General features: G+C 42.0%; 1 protein-coding gene across 1 annotated transcript in view; it reads left to right on the top strand.

Annotated features, from left to right (window-relative positions):
* The window catches only part of cdh13 (cadherin 13, H-cadherin (heart)), a 279,370-nt gene extending 264,695 nt beyond the window's left edge, over positions 1-14,675 (top strand). Inside the window, exon 15 of the mRNA XM_052061852.1 lies at positions 12,615-14,675. Within this exon, the coding sequence (XP_051917812.1) occupies positions 12,615-12,622 (8 nt within the window). The 3' untranslated portion in view covers positions 12,623-14,675. The remainder of the gene's footprint in view (positions 1-12,614) is intronic.
* The last annotated feature ends 1,282 nt before the right edge of the window (positions 14,676-15,957 follow it).

Raw genomic sequence — 15,957 nt, 5'->3', positions numbered from 1 at the left:
TTTTTTTCAGCTCCGTTTTAGAAAAAAAAGGGAGGGACTGAAAAAAAATCAAGATTAATTTCTTTTGGTTGCGGAGCACTGTCTTTGCGTTTATGGTCTCTCATTCCCTAGAAGCATATAAGGTAAAAGATGATGCGTTCGGCTGAATCGACTTAGACATGGGGAAGCACTTTTATCCATGTCATAAAGTGCATTTAATGCATGTATTATTTCCTTGAATTTGAATGAAAACTTGAATTTCACGAATAACAAGTAATGTCTATATATCCAGTGAGAGAAGGTTGCGTCACCTGTATATTTTATCAGGCTCGACATTCCGGTTGTGAATCATTTCCTCAGTCTTCACAAGTCACGAGTGCCGGCTCGTGAGAGCGCCTGTGCATCCATCCTTGCTCTCGTTTATGTCAAAATAATGAAATTTCACTCCACCTCAGGGAATCACCTCAGCCAATATCATCTCCTGGCCCTTGATGAAGAATATCAGTAAAAACAAAAAAATACAAATAAAGCCTCTGGGTTAAATGGTATCACTGCTCTGATGAAAACAATGATTCAACGGCTAAAGTAACATGCTGCAGAATTGCATAGCAAGGCAAAAGGCTTAAATTAAGCTTTATGATTGAAAAGGCAATTAATTAAATAATGTGTGACTGAAAATGTAGGACAGGTGACTGCAGAGGTGTCTAGTAACAAAGTAAATATACTTTGTGACCTTACTTTAGAAGACATTTTGTCACTGTATACTTGAGTGGAGTGGTTATTTTTCACCCTTCCTCCTCCCACTGTTTACATTTTTCCGCAAATATCTTTATTTTTACTCCTTACACTTAAAAAAAAAAGCCCCAATTTCATTTAGTTTCATTGGAATTTGACTTTTTGCGCCACTACTGAACTTTCACTCCATGAAACACACATTAATGCTCAATAGTGAACATGGCACTTTAATTATTTGACTTGTAGGTCTACTAAAAACGATCATCTTTAGCATCTTAAACAGGTGGACTTCAATGTAACATTTTAACATAACATTGTCATCATTATGACCTTTTTGGGGGGGAGGTGGTGTAATGCACAATAGGCCCCTGTGACATGGCTCAAGCTTTTCTCCTTGGGCTAAATTAAAAAAGAAAAAATTATTGGGGTGAAGTGGATTAATACGATAAGTATTCCATTGAGGAACGATTAATCAAAAAAACGCATTTGGATTATCAAAGAACGTAATGACAAGAAAATGTTTGACTTGACTTCCGCTTCAATGCATTCTTTTTTTCTCTTCTTTGTTACGTGTGGTCATGAGGGTTTGTTTGCAGTTCCTCTCGCCACCAGTGGACACGACTGCTTCTCCTGCCTCTCTGGTGTCATACCTGGTAACAATTAACACTCAGGTGGAGAGGATATAATGAGTAGTGAGGAGGCTACAGTCTGCGCTTTTCCTTTGAAAGACAAGGCTCATGACATTGCTCCTGCTACACTGTTTGCAGTGATGCCAATCATTCGTTGTTCTCATTTTTTTTTCCCACAGCTGCCCGGTTTCATGCATGATTAGTATGCTGGAACTTTTCTTGTTTTAATTTGGGCTGGTGATTGCCGGGAGCCCCGTTACTTTGGTGTTCTTTTTATGACTCTAGATTTGATTTTTTTTTCTTTGGTTAGGTGGACAACACTGGATACAACAACCTTTGATTTGGGTATTGTTCCAGTGCTCGTCCATTTTTATTCTACTTTTGGTCAGGGTCTTTTTGGTTGTTTGTTTGAATTTATTTTGGGGCAAAATAAAGCTGTGTCATTTGACCTCTCCTTTTTGTCTCTGGCGTCCTTCATATGTTCCTGTCTCTTACCGAGCCAAAGATGCCGCAGCATCCTTCATTCCTATTACACTTTTACTTCACTAAAAAGCTATATTTCATACTTCAACTTACTGGTGTACTAAAGTATTTTTTCAAACCCAATATCTATACTTTTTCTTGAGTTATGTACATGAATACTTTTGAACACAGCTGCTGGCGTGGCAGTCCGGGCCACACAGTCTCAACGTGGTCAGGTCATTGGCACAACGTTCAGTCTGGACGTGAACAGGTAAATGAGCCATAATGGGCCACTGAGAGGACATTGTGACCTTGCGCTACCTTGGGGACGGAACTGAGTCTGGATCGGCCTGTTGCAGGGAGGTTGGGGGACACCAGATACAAGAGGAGCAGATGTAAAGGGGAATTGGGTGGACAGACTTGCACTATGCGAGTTCAAGTGGCAGAACAAGATGACTTCGATATACAAAGTGGGTGTAGAAGAAAGGGATGATGAGACACAAATTAAGACGACGTGGCTTGAACAGAAGCGTGGAATGACATGACTTGGAAACGGGTGCAGAATGAGGTGACAATGTGGTGGCCACATATAATAGGCCAAGCAGGTAGCCAAGTGAAACTCAGAAGGGAACAAAGGCAATTTAGCAAATCAAAATACAAAACAAACTCAGTCCAAAAGCAGTCTTAGGTAAAGAAGGCCAAATCTGAAAACATAACCTTCAGTATCTGAAGAATCGGAATCTACAGTTTAAAGATGTGTTGGGAAGGTAAGATTGAAGGATGAACAGAAAAAAAAACTATTAACATGAGGGGCGCCAGAGGACACCAATGAGAGGAAAAAGAGGGCATACTTCTTAAGAGGGACTTGATCTGCATGCTCAGGCTGATAGCTGATGGCTGACAGCACCAGAGACGCCATCAGATATTTTAGTCTCAATTAAAGGATGGTGTGCTCGACCATATCAAAAGTGGCATGAAGATCCAGCAAAACCAACACCCTTTGTTTTGGGCAATCAAGATTACTTTGAAATTGATTTAATAATTGACTAGGGCGGTATTGACTGTTGTTTACCCTCAAACCAGACTGATACTTTGTCAAAATATTGGCATTTGAAAAAGTTGTCGAGTCGAGTGCGTAATTAGTACCCTTGTTGTAGTTATCAATATTGTTGAAATCCTGTTTCCAAGTTTAATGATAGCCCGTGAATACAAGTCAGAGTCGACTTTTAAGGAACGCTATTAATTGCAATTGGAATGCCGGTGGGTCCCTCTGCATTTGGAAAGTGTGGTACTTTGTGAGATTAGGTTCATGATTTGCCATTTCTTTTTCCTTAAAAAATACTTGCATTCATTCAATAATTGCATTGATGTACTGTAGCATTTACTAACCAAATAGCTGCTACAGATGACTTTTTTTTTCTCCTCTTACCCATAGCGTGTGTGACCAAACACACTAATCTAACGCCGATGGTGAGTCCACCTGTCCCTTTTTACAATGCCACGGTTGGTTCTGAGCGACATGAGCTCCAGGTCAAACACTGAAAATCTCCTCACACAAGCCCAGCAGGCACCAGGAGAGATGACTCCTGCCCGAGCTCATCACAGAGAGCACAGACATAGGCGACTGATCACTAGAGTGTTGCATGTGAGAGGATGATAGAGAGCCACACGGGATTCTGTTTCTATTCCCTTATCTCCAAGCTGAACTCTGACACTGACACAGAGAGATGAGAGAACCGGAAAGGGAAAGAGCCACACGGAAGGGATGAGAAAAGGAGATGAATGTATGGATATTAAAATCTTTTTTCTCCCTTTATGGTAGTGCAACAGTATAGTACAGTGTCTCTATATACAAATATACAAGTCATATACAATTACACGGAGTAGCATTTGGGAAATATACTCATTACATTAAAAGGGTTAAATGTATTTCCCTGGCATATGTCCTCTGAACTAAAATGGAGTCAAACAATGTGGCACATTTATACTGATGCGCTTTGCATCACTAACGGGCATGTATTATCTCTCCTCAACGGCTTTTCACATGCTCCAAACGCATTTTCAAAACAGAAAATGGTTGGCTAAAGCAATGTAAAAGCAGAGACGGCATCGTTTATAAATAGTTTCTACAGGTTGGTGGCCTGGACTTAAACTACTCTAGCCTATAAGAGAATTACATTCATAAACTCACCCATACAATGTGTGAGTTTATGACATTTCAAAACACACACACAGTTTCCTTAGGTGTTGTAGATAATTCCCCCACTTTTGCTCGATTTAGGTCTTCAAGCGCTCCATGCAGGATTGCAAGCTGTAGCAATAAATTGGTCTGAACCTGCGGTGCACTACAGGAAACTTGATTGCGTCTGCTTTTCTTTGTCATTTCAGCAAGAGTTCCAGAATATTGAAATGGCAAGAGTAAAGGAGGATGAGGGTGTTGGAAAACCAAATTTACCCCTGAGTACTGCAAAAAAAAAAAAAACGAGGACCCCTGGGGTATTTAGTCCACACTGTTTGTCTTCTCTGATCCCCCACTTCACTATGATAGCCATTTTCATTTTTCTACGGCCTCTACTCAAATCCCCTTTCCAGCTTGAGAGAGAGTATGTTTATGGCAGACGTGTCCAGCTCCGGGCCTGGAGGGCCACTGTCCCGCCTGTTTTCCAGCTCTCCCGCCTGCAAAACACCTGATTCAAATGATCAGCTCTGAAGCAGCATTAGAACGATCCTGAGGATTTGAATTAGGTGTGTTGCTCCTGGGTGTCTTGTGTCCTGCGGGTTAATGTTTACCAGCGCACGTCTGTGTCCGTATCCTTTTGGGCAAGTGGTTGATTTTAAGTCTTGTGAAGCACTTTGATTTCCACTTGAGATGAAAAGTGCTACATGAAGTTTGATTGATTGGCTGATTGATTCTTTGATTGTTTAATTTAATACGTTGAAGCCCTGCAGAGACCTATTCCTCCTTTTGAATTATGAACTGAACATTGAATCAAGGAAAAATATCACACTTTTTTTGTTATTACAGTGCAGTTTCTGGTTGTTTAAAAAAAAAAGTTTTTTTTAATGCCACGTATTATCCCAAATTAAAATTCCAAACTTTTATCAGCTTCTTCTGAGTTCTTTTGTTTAAAAAAAAAATCCTCATCTCACCCCTCGGGTGGTGTCCGTCCCTCATTCCGCTCGGGTCCTTTACCAGAGGCCAGGAAGCTTGAGGGTTCTGCGCAGTATCCTTGCTGTTCCCAGCACTGCACATTTCTGGACTGAGATGTCCGACGTTGTTCCAGGGATCTGTTGCAACCACTCATCTAGTTTGGGGGTCACTGCCCCGAGTGCTCCGACCACCACAGGCACGACTGTCACCTTTACCTTCCAGGCTCTCTCCAGCTCCTCTCTGAGCCCTTGGTATTTCTCGAGTTTCTCATGTTCCTTCTTCCTGATGTTTCCATCACTTGGGACCGCTACATCCACTACAACGGCTTTCCTCTGCCCTTTATCTATGATCACGATATCTGGTTGGTTCGCCATTACCATCTTGTCAGTCTGGATCTGGAAGTCCCACAGGATCTTCGCTCTGTCATTCTCCACCACCTTCGGAGGTGTTTCCCATTTTGACCTTGGGGTTTCCAGTCCATACTCCGCACAGATGTTTCGGTAGACTATGCCAGCCACCTGGTTATGGCGTTCCATGTAGGCTTTCCCTGCCAGCATCTTACACCCTGCAGTTATGTGTTGGATTGTCTCAGGTGCCTCTTTGCACAACCTACACCTTGGGTCTTGTCTGGTGTGGTATATCTGGGCCTCGATGGCTCTGGTGCTCAAGGCCTGTTCCTGAGCAGCCAGGATGAGTGCCTCTGTGCTGTCCTTCAGGCCAGCCCTCTCTAGCCACTGATAGGACTTCTTGAGATCAGCCACTTCAGTTATGGTCCGGTGGTACATCCCGTGTAGGGGCTTGTCCTCCCATGATGGTCCCTCTTCCAGCGCCTCATCTTCTGTTCCCCATTGTCTGAGACATTCTCTGAGTACGTCATCCGTTGGAGCCTTCTCCTTGATGTATTCATGGAGCTTGGATGTTTCATCCTGGACAGTGGCTCTCACACTCATTAGTCCCCGGCCTCCTTCCTTTCGGCTTGCGTACAGTCTCAGGGTGCTGGATTTGGGATGGAACCCTCCATGCATGGTTAGGAGCTTTCGGGTCTTAACGTCCGTGGTCTGAATCTCTTCCTTTGGCCACCTTATTATTCCTGCAGGGTATCTGATCACTGGCAGGGCATAGCTGTTTATTGCCCGGGTCTTATTCTTGCCATTGAGCTGGCTTCTTAGGACTTGCCTCACTCGCTGGAGGTATTTGGCCGTAGCCGCTTTCCTTGTTGCCAGTTCGAGGTTGCCATTGGCTTGTGGTATACCAAGGTACTTGTAGCTGTCCTCAATGTCTGCTATTGTTCCTTCTGGGAGTGAGACCCCTTCAGTGCGGACTACCTTTCCTCTCTTAGTCACCATCCGACTACATTTCTCAAGCCCGAATGACATCGCGATGTCGCTGCTGTAGATCCTGGTTGTGTGGATCAGGGAATCTATGTCCCTTTCGCTCTTAGCATACAGCTTTATGTCATCCATGTAGAGGAGGTGACTGATTGTAGCTCCATTTCTGAGGCGGTATCCATAGCCTGTCTTGGTGATTACTTGGCTTAGGGGGTTCAGTCCTATGCAGAACAGCAGTGGGGAGAGTGCATCACCTTGGTATATGCCACATTTGATGGACACTTGGGTAAGTGGCTTGCCATTGGCTTCAAGTGTGGTTTTCCACATCCTCATCGAGTTCGCAACGAAGGCTCTTAGGGTCCTGTTCACCTTATACAACTCCAAGCATTCAGTGATCCATGTATGTGGCATCGAGTCATAGGCTTTCTTGTGATCAATCCAAGCTGTGCACAGGTTGGTACGTCGGGACCTGCAGTCTTGTGCGACTGTTCTGTCAACCAGGAGTTGATGTTTGGCTCCTCTAGTATTTCTACCAATGCCCTTCTGTGCTTCGCTCATGTATTGATCCATGTGTCCACTTATCTTAGCCGCAATGATGCCTGACATGAGCTTCCATGTTGTGGAGAGACAGGTTATTGGCCGATAGTTGGATGGAACTGCACCCTTTGAGGGATCCTTCATGATCAGGATCGTTCGCCCTTCGGTTAGCCATTCTGGGTATATATATATATATATATATATAATGTATGAGTCTTCAAAATATTCAAATTGGGTTTAATGTTAATGATTTGTTTCAATGCTGGTTACATGAGTACGGTAGTTAGAACAATCCATAAAGGGAAATCACCAGGTTGCAATACTTAATTCAGTCCTTGTCAAATGGCCCTTTGGCAACATTGCCAGCTGTGAGCTTTATCAACCCACCCCCCTGCAAGCTTGGCTCACTTAATAAAAATGTGCCTCTTTTTTTCCAAGCCTTTTTTCAAGTTCCATCGATTTGAAAGAAAAGCATCTGTGAACAATGGCTTTTAAGTCTTGTTACGTAATGTTCCGTGCAATAAGGCTTTCAATGTGTGACACTGGAACTCATAAGTGGCTTCTCTCTCGTTTCTCCCTTGTTCATGAAAGCTTGATTGACTGCCAGTCCTCCTCCTGACTGGTTCAATTTAGATCAATTTAATTGGGACTAGTGAGTTGGTGGTTATGAAGTCAGCTCTCATCAGTAAAAGCACAAGAACGGCTATCTTGTAACCAGTTTCTGTAGTTTGTGTGACAATGTATGTATTTATATGTAAGGAAATCACATAAACACTAAGCCATAAAACATGCTTTGCCCCTTTTCCACTGCACCTCTACTTCTAATGGCTCAAATAGTGCTGAGTCTTTTTAATACCTTATTAGCTTCAGAGTGTACCGAAAACGGATGGGCACACCTGCATTAAATAGTTTGCAGATACTTTAATGCGTGCAGGGATGAACTGGGAAGTAACTGTGGAGTCATTAGAGCTGTTTTTCTGACAAGGGACCATTCCAACAATGACAGCCATTACTTGCTTATTGTCTACAACAGCAAAAATAAATAAATAAATAAATAAAATAAAATAAAAGGGGCATGTAGCCAAAGGGTGCACAGTAGGGTTGTGCATCTCACCATTAAAGGATGATTCATTATGTATCTCAAAACATGAGGTGCAACATAATTAAAGGAAGGATTGATTTTAAAAGGGAACAATTTGGTTTGATTCAGTGGGATTACGATTTGATCGAATATGGTATGACTCAGTTCGAGAGGGTACAATTAATGCAATGAGTTTCTTGTTGTTTTTCCGCATACATACTGTATGAATGAACTCGAAGGACAGCGAATGTGGCTTTTCCTTCACAGATATATCTCTCTCTCCACTGAAAGACGTTTTGCCTAATGCAATATATTGTACTGTATTTTGAAGTGGGGCGATTCAATTTACGTAGTTTGATTCGATGCACTCACATATTTTAAGTCAAAACCAAGTTTCTGATTCAAATCCCCCCCCCCCCCCCCCCACCACCACCCCGAGAGCTGCAGTATACAGTGCATGCCCCGAACTACAACAAAGGTGCTCAGAAGCTAAAACATGCAAGATTTGGATTTGGTGTGTAGACATTGCATCCTTTATAAAATCCTCAAACAACACGGCATATGTAAGAATGGAGGAAAAAAAATGTTCGTCTGTCATGTTTGTATTTTTGTCAATATTTTAGCACATGTTCTGTTAAGTGCTTTGTTACAGTGGCAGCTGTTGTGAAAGTGCTTTACAAATAAAGCTGAATTGAGTCATTATCAATCTACTTGAACCGCAAGAAGAGCAAACTACACTAACTTCCATTGGGTGTGAAGAGGGTCTTCCGCATTTGGCTTTCATGTTCAGCCATACTGCAAATCAGTTAGTGTTCAAAGTTTAGGGACAGCGTGAAAAATAAATGTTGGCATTTGCATTCACACCAATCAGTAATGAAATAGTCTGTGTAGTCTAGGATGTAATCCTGGTATTGTGTCAAAATGGGCTGTCACCTGAACTCAACACTGATCGGTGTCCATTTGAAATCCAAACACCATCCTTACGGAATGACTGAACTCAAACTTCCCTCGGGTAGGTAGAATTTCACATGATGGTATTTGATAGGGGAAAAAAAAGTACGTCATAGCTTGGTTTCTACTTGCGTTTTCAATTTCATATTGTTTAAATAAATTGGCCAATAGTTGTATTTCGTGGGATGTCATGCCATCGCGTGGGCTACGTGGCCAACTGAACATGTTTTGGTTGAAGTAGGTGCAGGCAGCTATCGTGTTGAGCTGCGCATGACTTTTTTGGACTGGGTGGTACGACACAAGACTCCATTCAGTCGAATGAGCATCATTCATTTAAAAAAAATAATGTCTCATAGCTGATTTAATTAATAACTATTTTTGCAGCACAAATAAAGCACATAACAAACTAGTGTCCCCAAATTATTCCTGGGGTAGCGGACCAGTTTCACAAAGGTTGGACAGACGTAGACACAAAGCATTCGGTATGTGCTAGAGGAATCTATGAGCAAAATTGTATCATGTTTAAAGTTTCATTTTATTTGGGCACGTCTAAACGTTTGGGTGTGTCTCCAGCACCCCCAAATGCCTATGCACAAAGCCGCCGGCCACTTGGCCGGAGGGCTGTTGAAGTCCACAATTAGCACATCAATGCAGGTGGGCGATCAGAGGAGAAAGGGCTAGACTCTGTCGCAAAGGGGAATGAATAATTCGTGAACAGCAGTTGATCAAAAAAAGACGATTTGAGAACATGCGCAGGCGATATTCGTCGTCCGCAAAGTCTGCAACATGTTGATTCAGCGTAGACCAGACAGAAAGGCGTCAACGTACCGGTGGTTCAAAGCTCAAACCAAGATAACCATTCACTACAGAGGGGCCGGACTGGAGGTGCGGTATGCAAATATCGGGGGCAGTGTTTTCCTTATATGTTACAATAAAAGTCTGAATTGGCGGGAAGGGAGCTCGAGAGTGTGATCGCGGAGCAACTAAACCGTCGTTTGCTCTCAGAGATCCGCTTCCGTCGATATTGAAGACAATTTTCCCTGTGTGCCAAGTCATTTCTTTAGTTTTGTACGAGAAAAACTCTGACAGTATGTTTCCCCACACCGTGTAGTGTTGGCATGAACACACAAAATGTTAATCACCACCGAGTTGTGTCATTATTACCGTGTTGAACATTTAACATTTTAGTCAATATTACTTTAACATAGCGTGGATGCAACCAGACACCTTGCCTGTGTTAAACAGCATATGGTGTCGAATTTAAATCAGCAGATTTGCAGTGCAATTGATCAAATTTCCAATAAATCCAGGCAAAAATCAGACAGATCAAGTTCTGTGAAACTGGGAGAATGCCAAGTACTGCGTTATAGACTGCATTCATTCATCCACATTCAAGCACATTGGGAGGAGGTACAAAGGCACAGCATCAATGTGCAACTTGTAGGGAATCCAGGCATCACAAAACTGCCTGTTTCATGAAATGGCCATAGTTGATGCATAAATGCCAAGAGGGAGCCAGATCTCCAGAAATCTGCATCGAGCTCGATCTACCGGCATCATACCAAGTGACAGCGCATGTCCACCCATATTGTGGCCATGCAATGACACCTTTTGCCATGACAATGCAGCTGAGAAGAAATGCTGTGCCCGGGGAACAACTAGGGGCACAATTGAAGGAGTTGTGTGAATTTAATCAAAAAAAAAATACTAAAGCACATGCACACACTAAGCAGGCAAATGGGCTTTTTTTCCCCACAAACCTGATGGTCTAGTGCTTGTGGATTCACATGCAGCCCCTGTGTATTCTCTCACTCCGCTTGTATGCAGCCTTCTCACTCTCAGGATCTTCATCTGTCTCTCTTTTATGCGCTCTATCTTCTATCTGAAAGTATCTCCCGGGTCCTCTGGCTTTCCCTCTGTGACACCCAACCAAGTTGCTTCTCTTCACCTCTCTCAACATCATCATCTGGCGCTATAACAGTGTTCTCTTTGTTATTTGTCTATATGGTGCGGAAATGGAACATAATGTCCTTTTTGTCGACGTTTTCAACCATGGAGGGGAATATGCAATGTTTCAGCAACCCAGTTTCTGAATAACATGTAAAAGAGGCTCCTGTTGCAGGATTGCTTGGTTTTCTGTTGTGGTAACATGAAGTAATGTTCGTGGGTTGAATGAGTGCCTCTGACCTGACAAAACCCAGGCCTCCTGGGTAAAATTGGTCCAGAAGACCCACTTCTCTGGAGGTGTCTCCCTGCAGTGCTTTGTTTTATGAAATGGACAGTCATGTTTTTCAACCACTCATTGTTTAGCACCATATGATGTGTTCAGTTCAATGTTGCCCTTTCTGCATCCATTGCAGCCCGGTCATCCACACATATGTGGTCTCTTCTCAAGGTTTCATATTTTTTTCTCTCATGTGGGTTTTTGAGTTTTTCCTTGCCATCTTGGAGTGTGTGTGTGTGTGGGGGGGGGGGGGGGGGGGGGTATTAGGGGAGGTATTGAACATTTGTCAACTGTGGGACTTTTAAGCTCTTGTGATGAAGAACTGTATAATTAAATTTGACAGATGATGACTCTAGAACCACCACTGCATTGAGGGCGATGAAAAAAGAAAGATACTGTCAGGTTAATAAGGTACTGCAAGTCCGTAATGAGTTTGTTGCCTTCACCTAAATGATAGTGACTGCCAACCTATGAAAGGAAGCATGGTAGGACTGTGACTGCAAACAAAACAGAATCACTGAGCACATAATTTGACAGTAGATCACTAAGAAACAGACACAGGCTATGTCAAATTGCCTCCATCTCACCCGGCCTGTTTTACACCGTATTGCACCACATGGATTTTGCTGAATGAGCAGTCCCAAAAACGCTCAGCAGTAAGCCTGTAAAGTAAAAGCTGTTCTGCTCTTGAGAAATATTTCTATGTCAGTGCAATAAATTGTCTGTGTAATGGCGTTGTAGCACTGCATTATCACAGCCATTCAGAAGCAGGAGTGTGGTGTTGCAATAAAATCAAATATAGTGCATGCTACTTTATAATCTCATCATCCTGTGTATAAACTCACGAGAGGAAAAGCACAAGAAGTACAAAACAGTACATACCATTAGGTTCACCTACACAATGTGGGTAAACCAAACGTTTTCTTTCAGTCATTTCTAACAGTTTCATAAAAAGTGCCATAAAGGTTTTCATAAGTACAACCTATGGATTTACGTGTATATGTTTTTTAATAATTACAAATTCATCACAAAATAAGATAGCGTCTGTTAGTTGACAATACTGTTCAAGTTGTTAGAATAACATATTCTCCCAAACTCTTCTAAATGTCTAAGCTTTTAGCACCACACCTAATGTGGCCTCTATTTTGAACCCCCAAGTGCCGAAGAGGGGACAAAATGAAGCTGCTAGCTCGAATGAAAAAATACTTCATTCAAGCTCAGACATCTGCCAACATGTCACAAACAGGAGACGAGAAACAATCGATAAAGCCTCATATTTCAAATCATTGTTCAGCGTGCGTGTGTCTGTATGTGTGTGAGTCAGCCCGCTCTCTCTATAGCTATGAATACCGTGGTTGTGTTACATCTTGATCTGCTGTAATTCCATCTGCTGTGACAAATTGTCATACTGCCACAGGAAACCACTCTACACGTATTCCTGCACGCACGCACGGGCACACACACACACCTCCTATAGCCTGTCCATGCCTCACCTTCCTGCTATTCAACCTTTTGCCTTCATGTCTTGTCTCACCAGGCCTGTAGCTTCTGCTAAATGGTCCACCGGAAATCAGCAACGTATCTCCCACACACAACGCTGGCTGCGCAGAGAGGATGAAGGAGAAGGAGTCTTCACACCATGAAAAATGATACATGACAATTGACACAATCCCCACAAGCTCAACTGTTGTGTAACAATCACCATCTTCTCGCGACACTTGTCTGCTTTTCTTCATTGCTATTTTCCTTGGCTCGCTGCTTCTTCCCACTTAATATCTCATCATCTTAAATTTGTTTGACTGCCTTTAACATTCTGTGATCGGTTCATACTAACCCTGTACACCATTGAGTATGTAATCCTTATTTTTTTCCCCCATCTTAGGTTTTGCAGCGTCAAAAACAACGGGTGTCCATTGGTCAGTAAAATCTGTCGAGTAGAAGGTGTCATGATTTCTTTTTGAGCCTGGATCCGACGTATTCTGTCAAAGCACGTTCCAGCATTATAGAACCCCATTAAATAATCAATATTCTACAGAACAGATGTTCCACTACTGCTGATAAAGTGCTTTAACTTGATTAATTAGCATTGTTTTAATGAGCATGACTGGTTTTCATTCCAGTGGCAAACATCTGTCAGACATACTTGAGTTGATACCCTCCGTCACTTTACCCTCCTTGAGCCATCTACAGCGATGACGACCGTTTTAAAAAAGTATTACTAACGCCATCAAGACAAAAAATAACAATATTCAAACATGTTCTGTTTAATTGTGTAGAACTGCACTACTGAGAAGTATTTCCATAATTTTAGCTTGAGCAAAAGGGAAATGTACAACAACAACAACAACAAAAAGAAGCTGACAGTTCCACCACAATAATAAACTTGATTCATGAATGTCTCAATGGCAGGCTTAATCAAAACTGCTGGAGGACAGCACAATTGGTAAGGCTTTGTGTGTGCAGTTTGCATGTTTTTGCTCTGCTTGTGTGGGTCCTCTCTGCATCTTCCAGCGTCCTCCCACAGTTCAAAAACATTCGGTTCAAAGAAGCCTCAACTGTCTATAAGTGTGAATGCGAGTATAAATGGTAGTCTGTCCCGAGATGTCAGATCCGTGATTGACAGGCGACTTGTCCAGGATGCACACCACCTACCATCCACTTTCGGATGAGTGTGATCGTAAATGTATTTGTGGTTGGACAAACACTACAGTATAAATTTCCAGAGTTGGTCTGCCATCCTGAATGTTTTTCCTCCGCATTTTCACCATCCTTCTATCCCAGAACACTCGCTCCCTTACAGAAGCCCCCATGCCAATAAACACGGCAAAGGCTGAGACACCGTTGTGGTGGGTGTAGAGTGTTGGCTCTTTGATGTGTTCTTTTCTATTCTCAACAGACTGTGTTTGATCTAGTTTCTCTGTTTCAGAGGAGAGATGCTGCCTGTTTCTTTGTCTGCAAGTGGTTGTTGTCTCTTAGGACAAGGTGGTAGCCAATAAGCCTTTAAATTCAGAAAAACTCTGGAGTCGTTTCTCCGATTTACCTGTTTTTATTGCAGTCGTTGTCATGGAGTGGAATCAGTATATAATGGTGTGAACCATATAAAAAGTACGATGATATAAATATATTATTTTTTACCACTTTACAGTACTTATTAACTTAAGTAGTTTAATTGGTTCCCCAGAGACTGTGACGAAAGAAGAAGTGTTTCCCCGGTGAATTTGAGAACTAGTTTTAATGCCATTGGTGTTGGTGTTGACTTTTTTCATTGTAACATCTTTGCTGGTATTTTTTTTTTTATTGTGTTTAATTGCAAAGTGAAAGGTCTTTGAGTTTTCAATGCTCATGTGCTTTGGTTCAAATGTTGCTCCCCTGTTCGCTCTTCATGTTTTTCAAGTCCTAAGAAAGATGTAAAAGAAGAAAACAGAGAATGTGTTTGTGGTGCGTACCGTAGTACTTTTCTCTCCTGCCTGCACTCATCAAACGACGGGAAGCAGTATGGGCTCGACTCGAAAGCAACCTCAAAGAAAAAGAAGACATTTTGAATGAGTAATGTCTGTCTTTTGCACTAATTTAATAAACCCGTGACTGAAAATTGCCACATGCTGCTCCTGGCCAATTTATTTATCGGAAGAACAAGCATACACTAACAAAGATACTCACCGTGCTCACTAAACTTAACTCACAATAACATGGCAAGATTTCAAAGTAAATATGTTCATGTTCCCAGCAAGCACAAGGTAAGTCCCAGCAAGAAGGATACGGTTATGATGTAGAATATCAAAGTAAATGACATGAAGGCAAGTTGACATTTCATCTGACTCACTGTACCTTCAAAACAAGATCATGCATTTATAATTTTTATTTCACATCCTAATTATACCCGGCTGATCTGCTTTGCACATCTTTGCCAGCAATGAGGATTTTCTCCTTACAGCACCCCTCGGTTATTCCTGGAAATGTCAATAGCAACCATAATAGCCAGTAATAATGAAACTAATATCCTCCATCCTCCATTTTCTACCGGGCCATTCAAATTCATTAATTCCTTCCTAGATGATCATTTAGCAACTATGAACAGAGGATCCTCATCTGTAATGACCACTCAATTTTCATGTTCACTCCCATTCAGCTCTGTCAGGTTTCTAGAAAGCTCCGGACAAAAACGGACTCCAGAAACATGAACTTGGAAAGAATTCACCCCCCCAAAAAAAGTTCTTGTAACAAAGATCAGTCGCAAGACTGACAAAGTTCAACAAAGAATGCTGGTTCAACACCTGGAAAATGAGACGCTTGCAAAAAAAAAGGAAAGGATAAAAACATAAAAGGAAATTGCTTGTAAATAAATACACAAGAAGAAACCCAAACGTGTATAATACAGAAAGAGATCACTCATCTGTCCTGCCAGGAATAATTTAGTGCCTCTGAAGATTTAACATCAATTTAGCAGTTGCCAACATAACATTTTGACGCCGCTGCCCTCCAGAATCACATGTTAACAAATGTCTATCTAGCTACCGGTACTTCTGTGTGGGACGAAAGCCTCTCAAGTTCAAGTCATTACTGGAGCTTCGTCAACTTCACAAGAAGTCAGTAGCGGGCTTTGCTGCACAAAACAAAGAATATCAAATAAATGGTTGCAGGGCTCCTATCATGCAACATCACACTGTTTGAATTCTAAGGAACCACAAAGCTTAAGCGTGTGATGAAATTTAATGCATAAAAATGGCCTGGGGACCAATTTTATGATTACAAATAGAAGCCGGTGTATGAAGTCAACCTCAATGCTTTGGTTATCTTGTAAGACATGAAGGTTTTTATTAGCATAGCCTGACCTTTTCATGTTCCTGTAAATACACGAGTCATTTTCTTATTTACAATCC

Source organism: Hippocampus zosterae, chromosome 3 (genome assembly GCF_025434085.1).
Source record: "Hippocampus zosterae strain Florida chromosome 3, ASM2543408v3, whole genome shotgun sequence".
NCBI lineage: Eukaryota > Metazoa > Chordata > Actinopteri > Syngnathiformes > Syngnathidae > Hippocampus > Hippocampus zosterae.
This window is presented reverse-complemented; position numbering and strand designations above follow the sequence as displayed.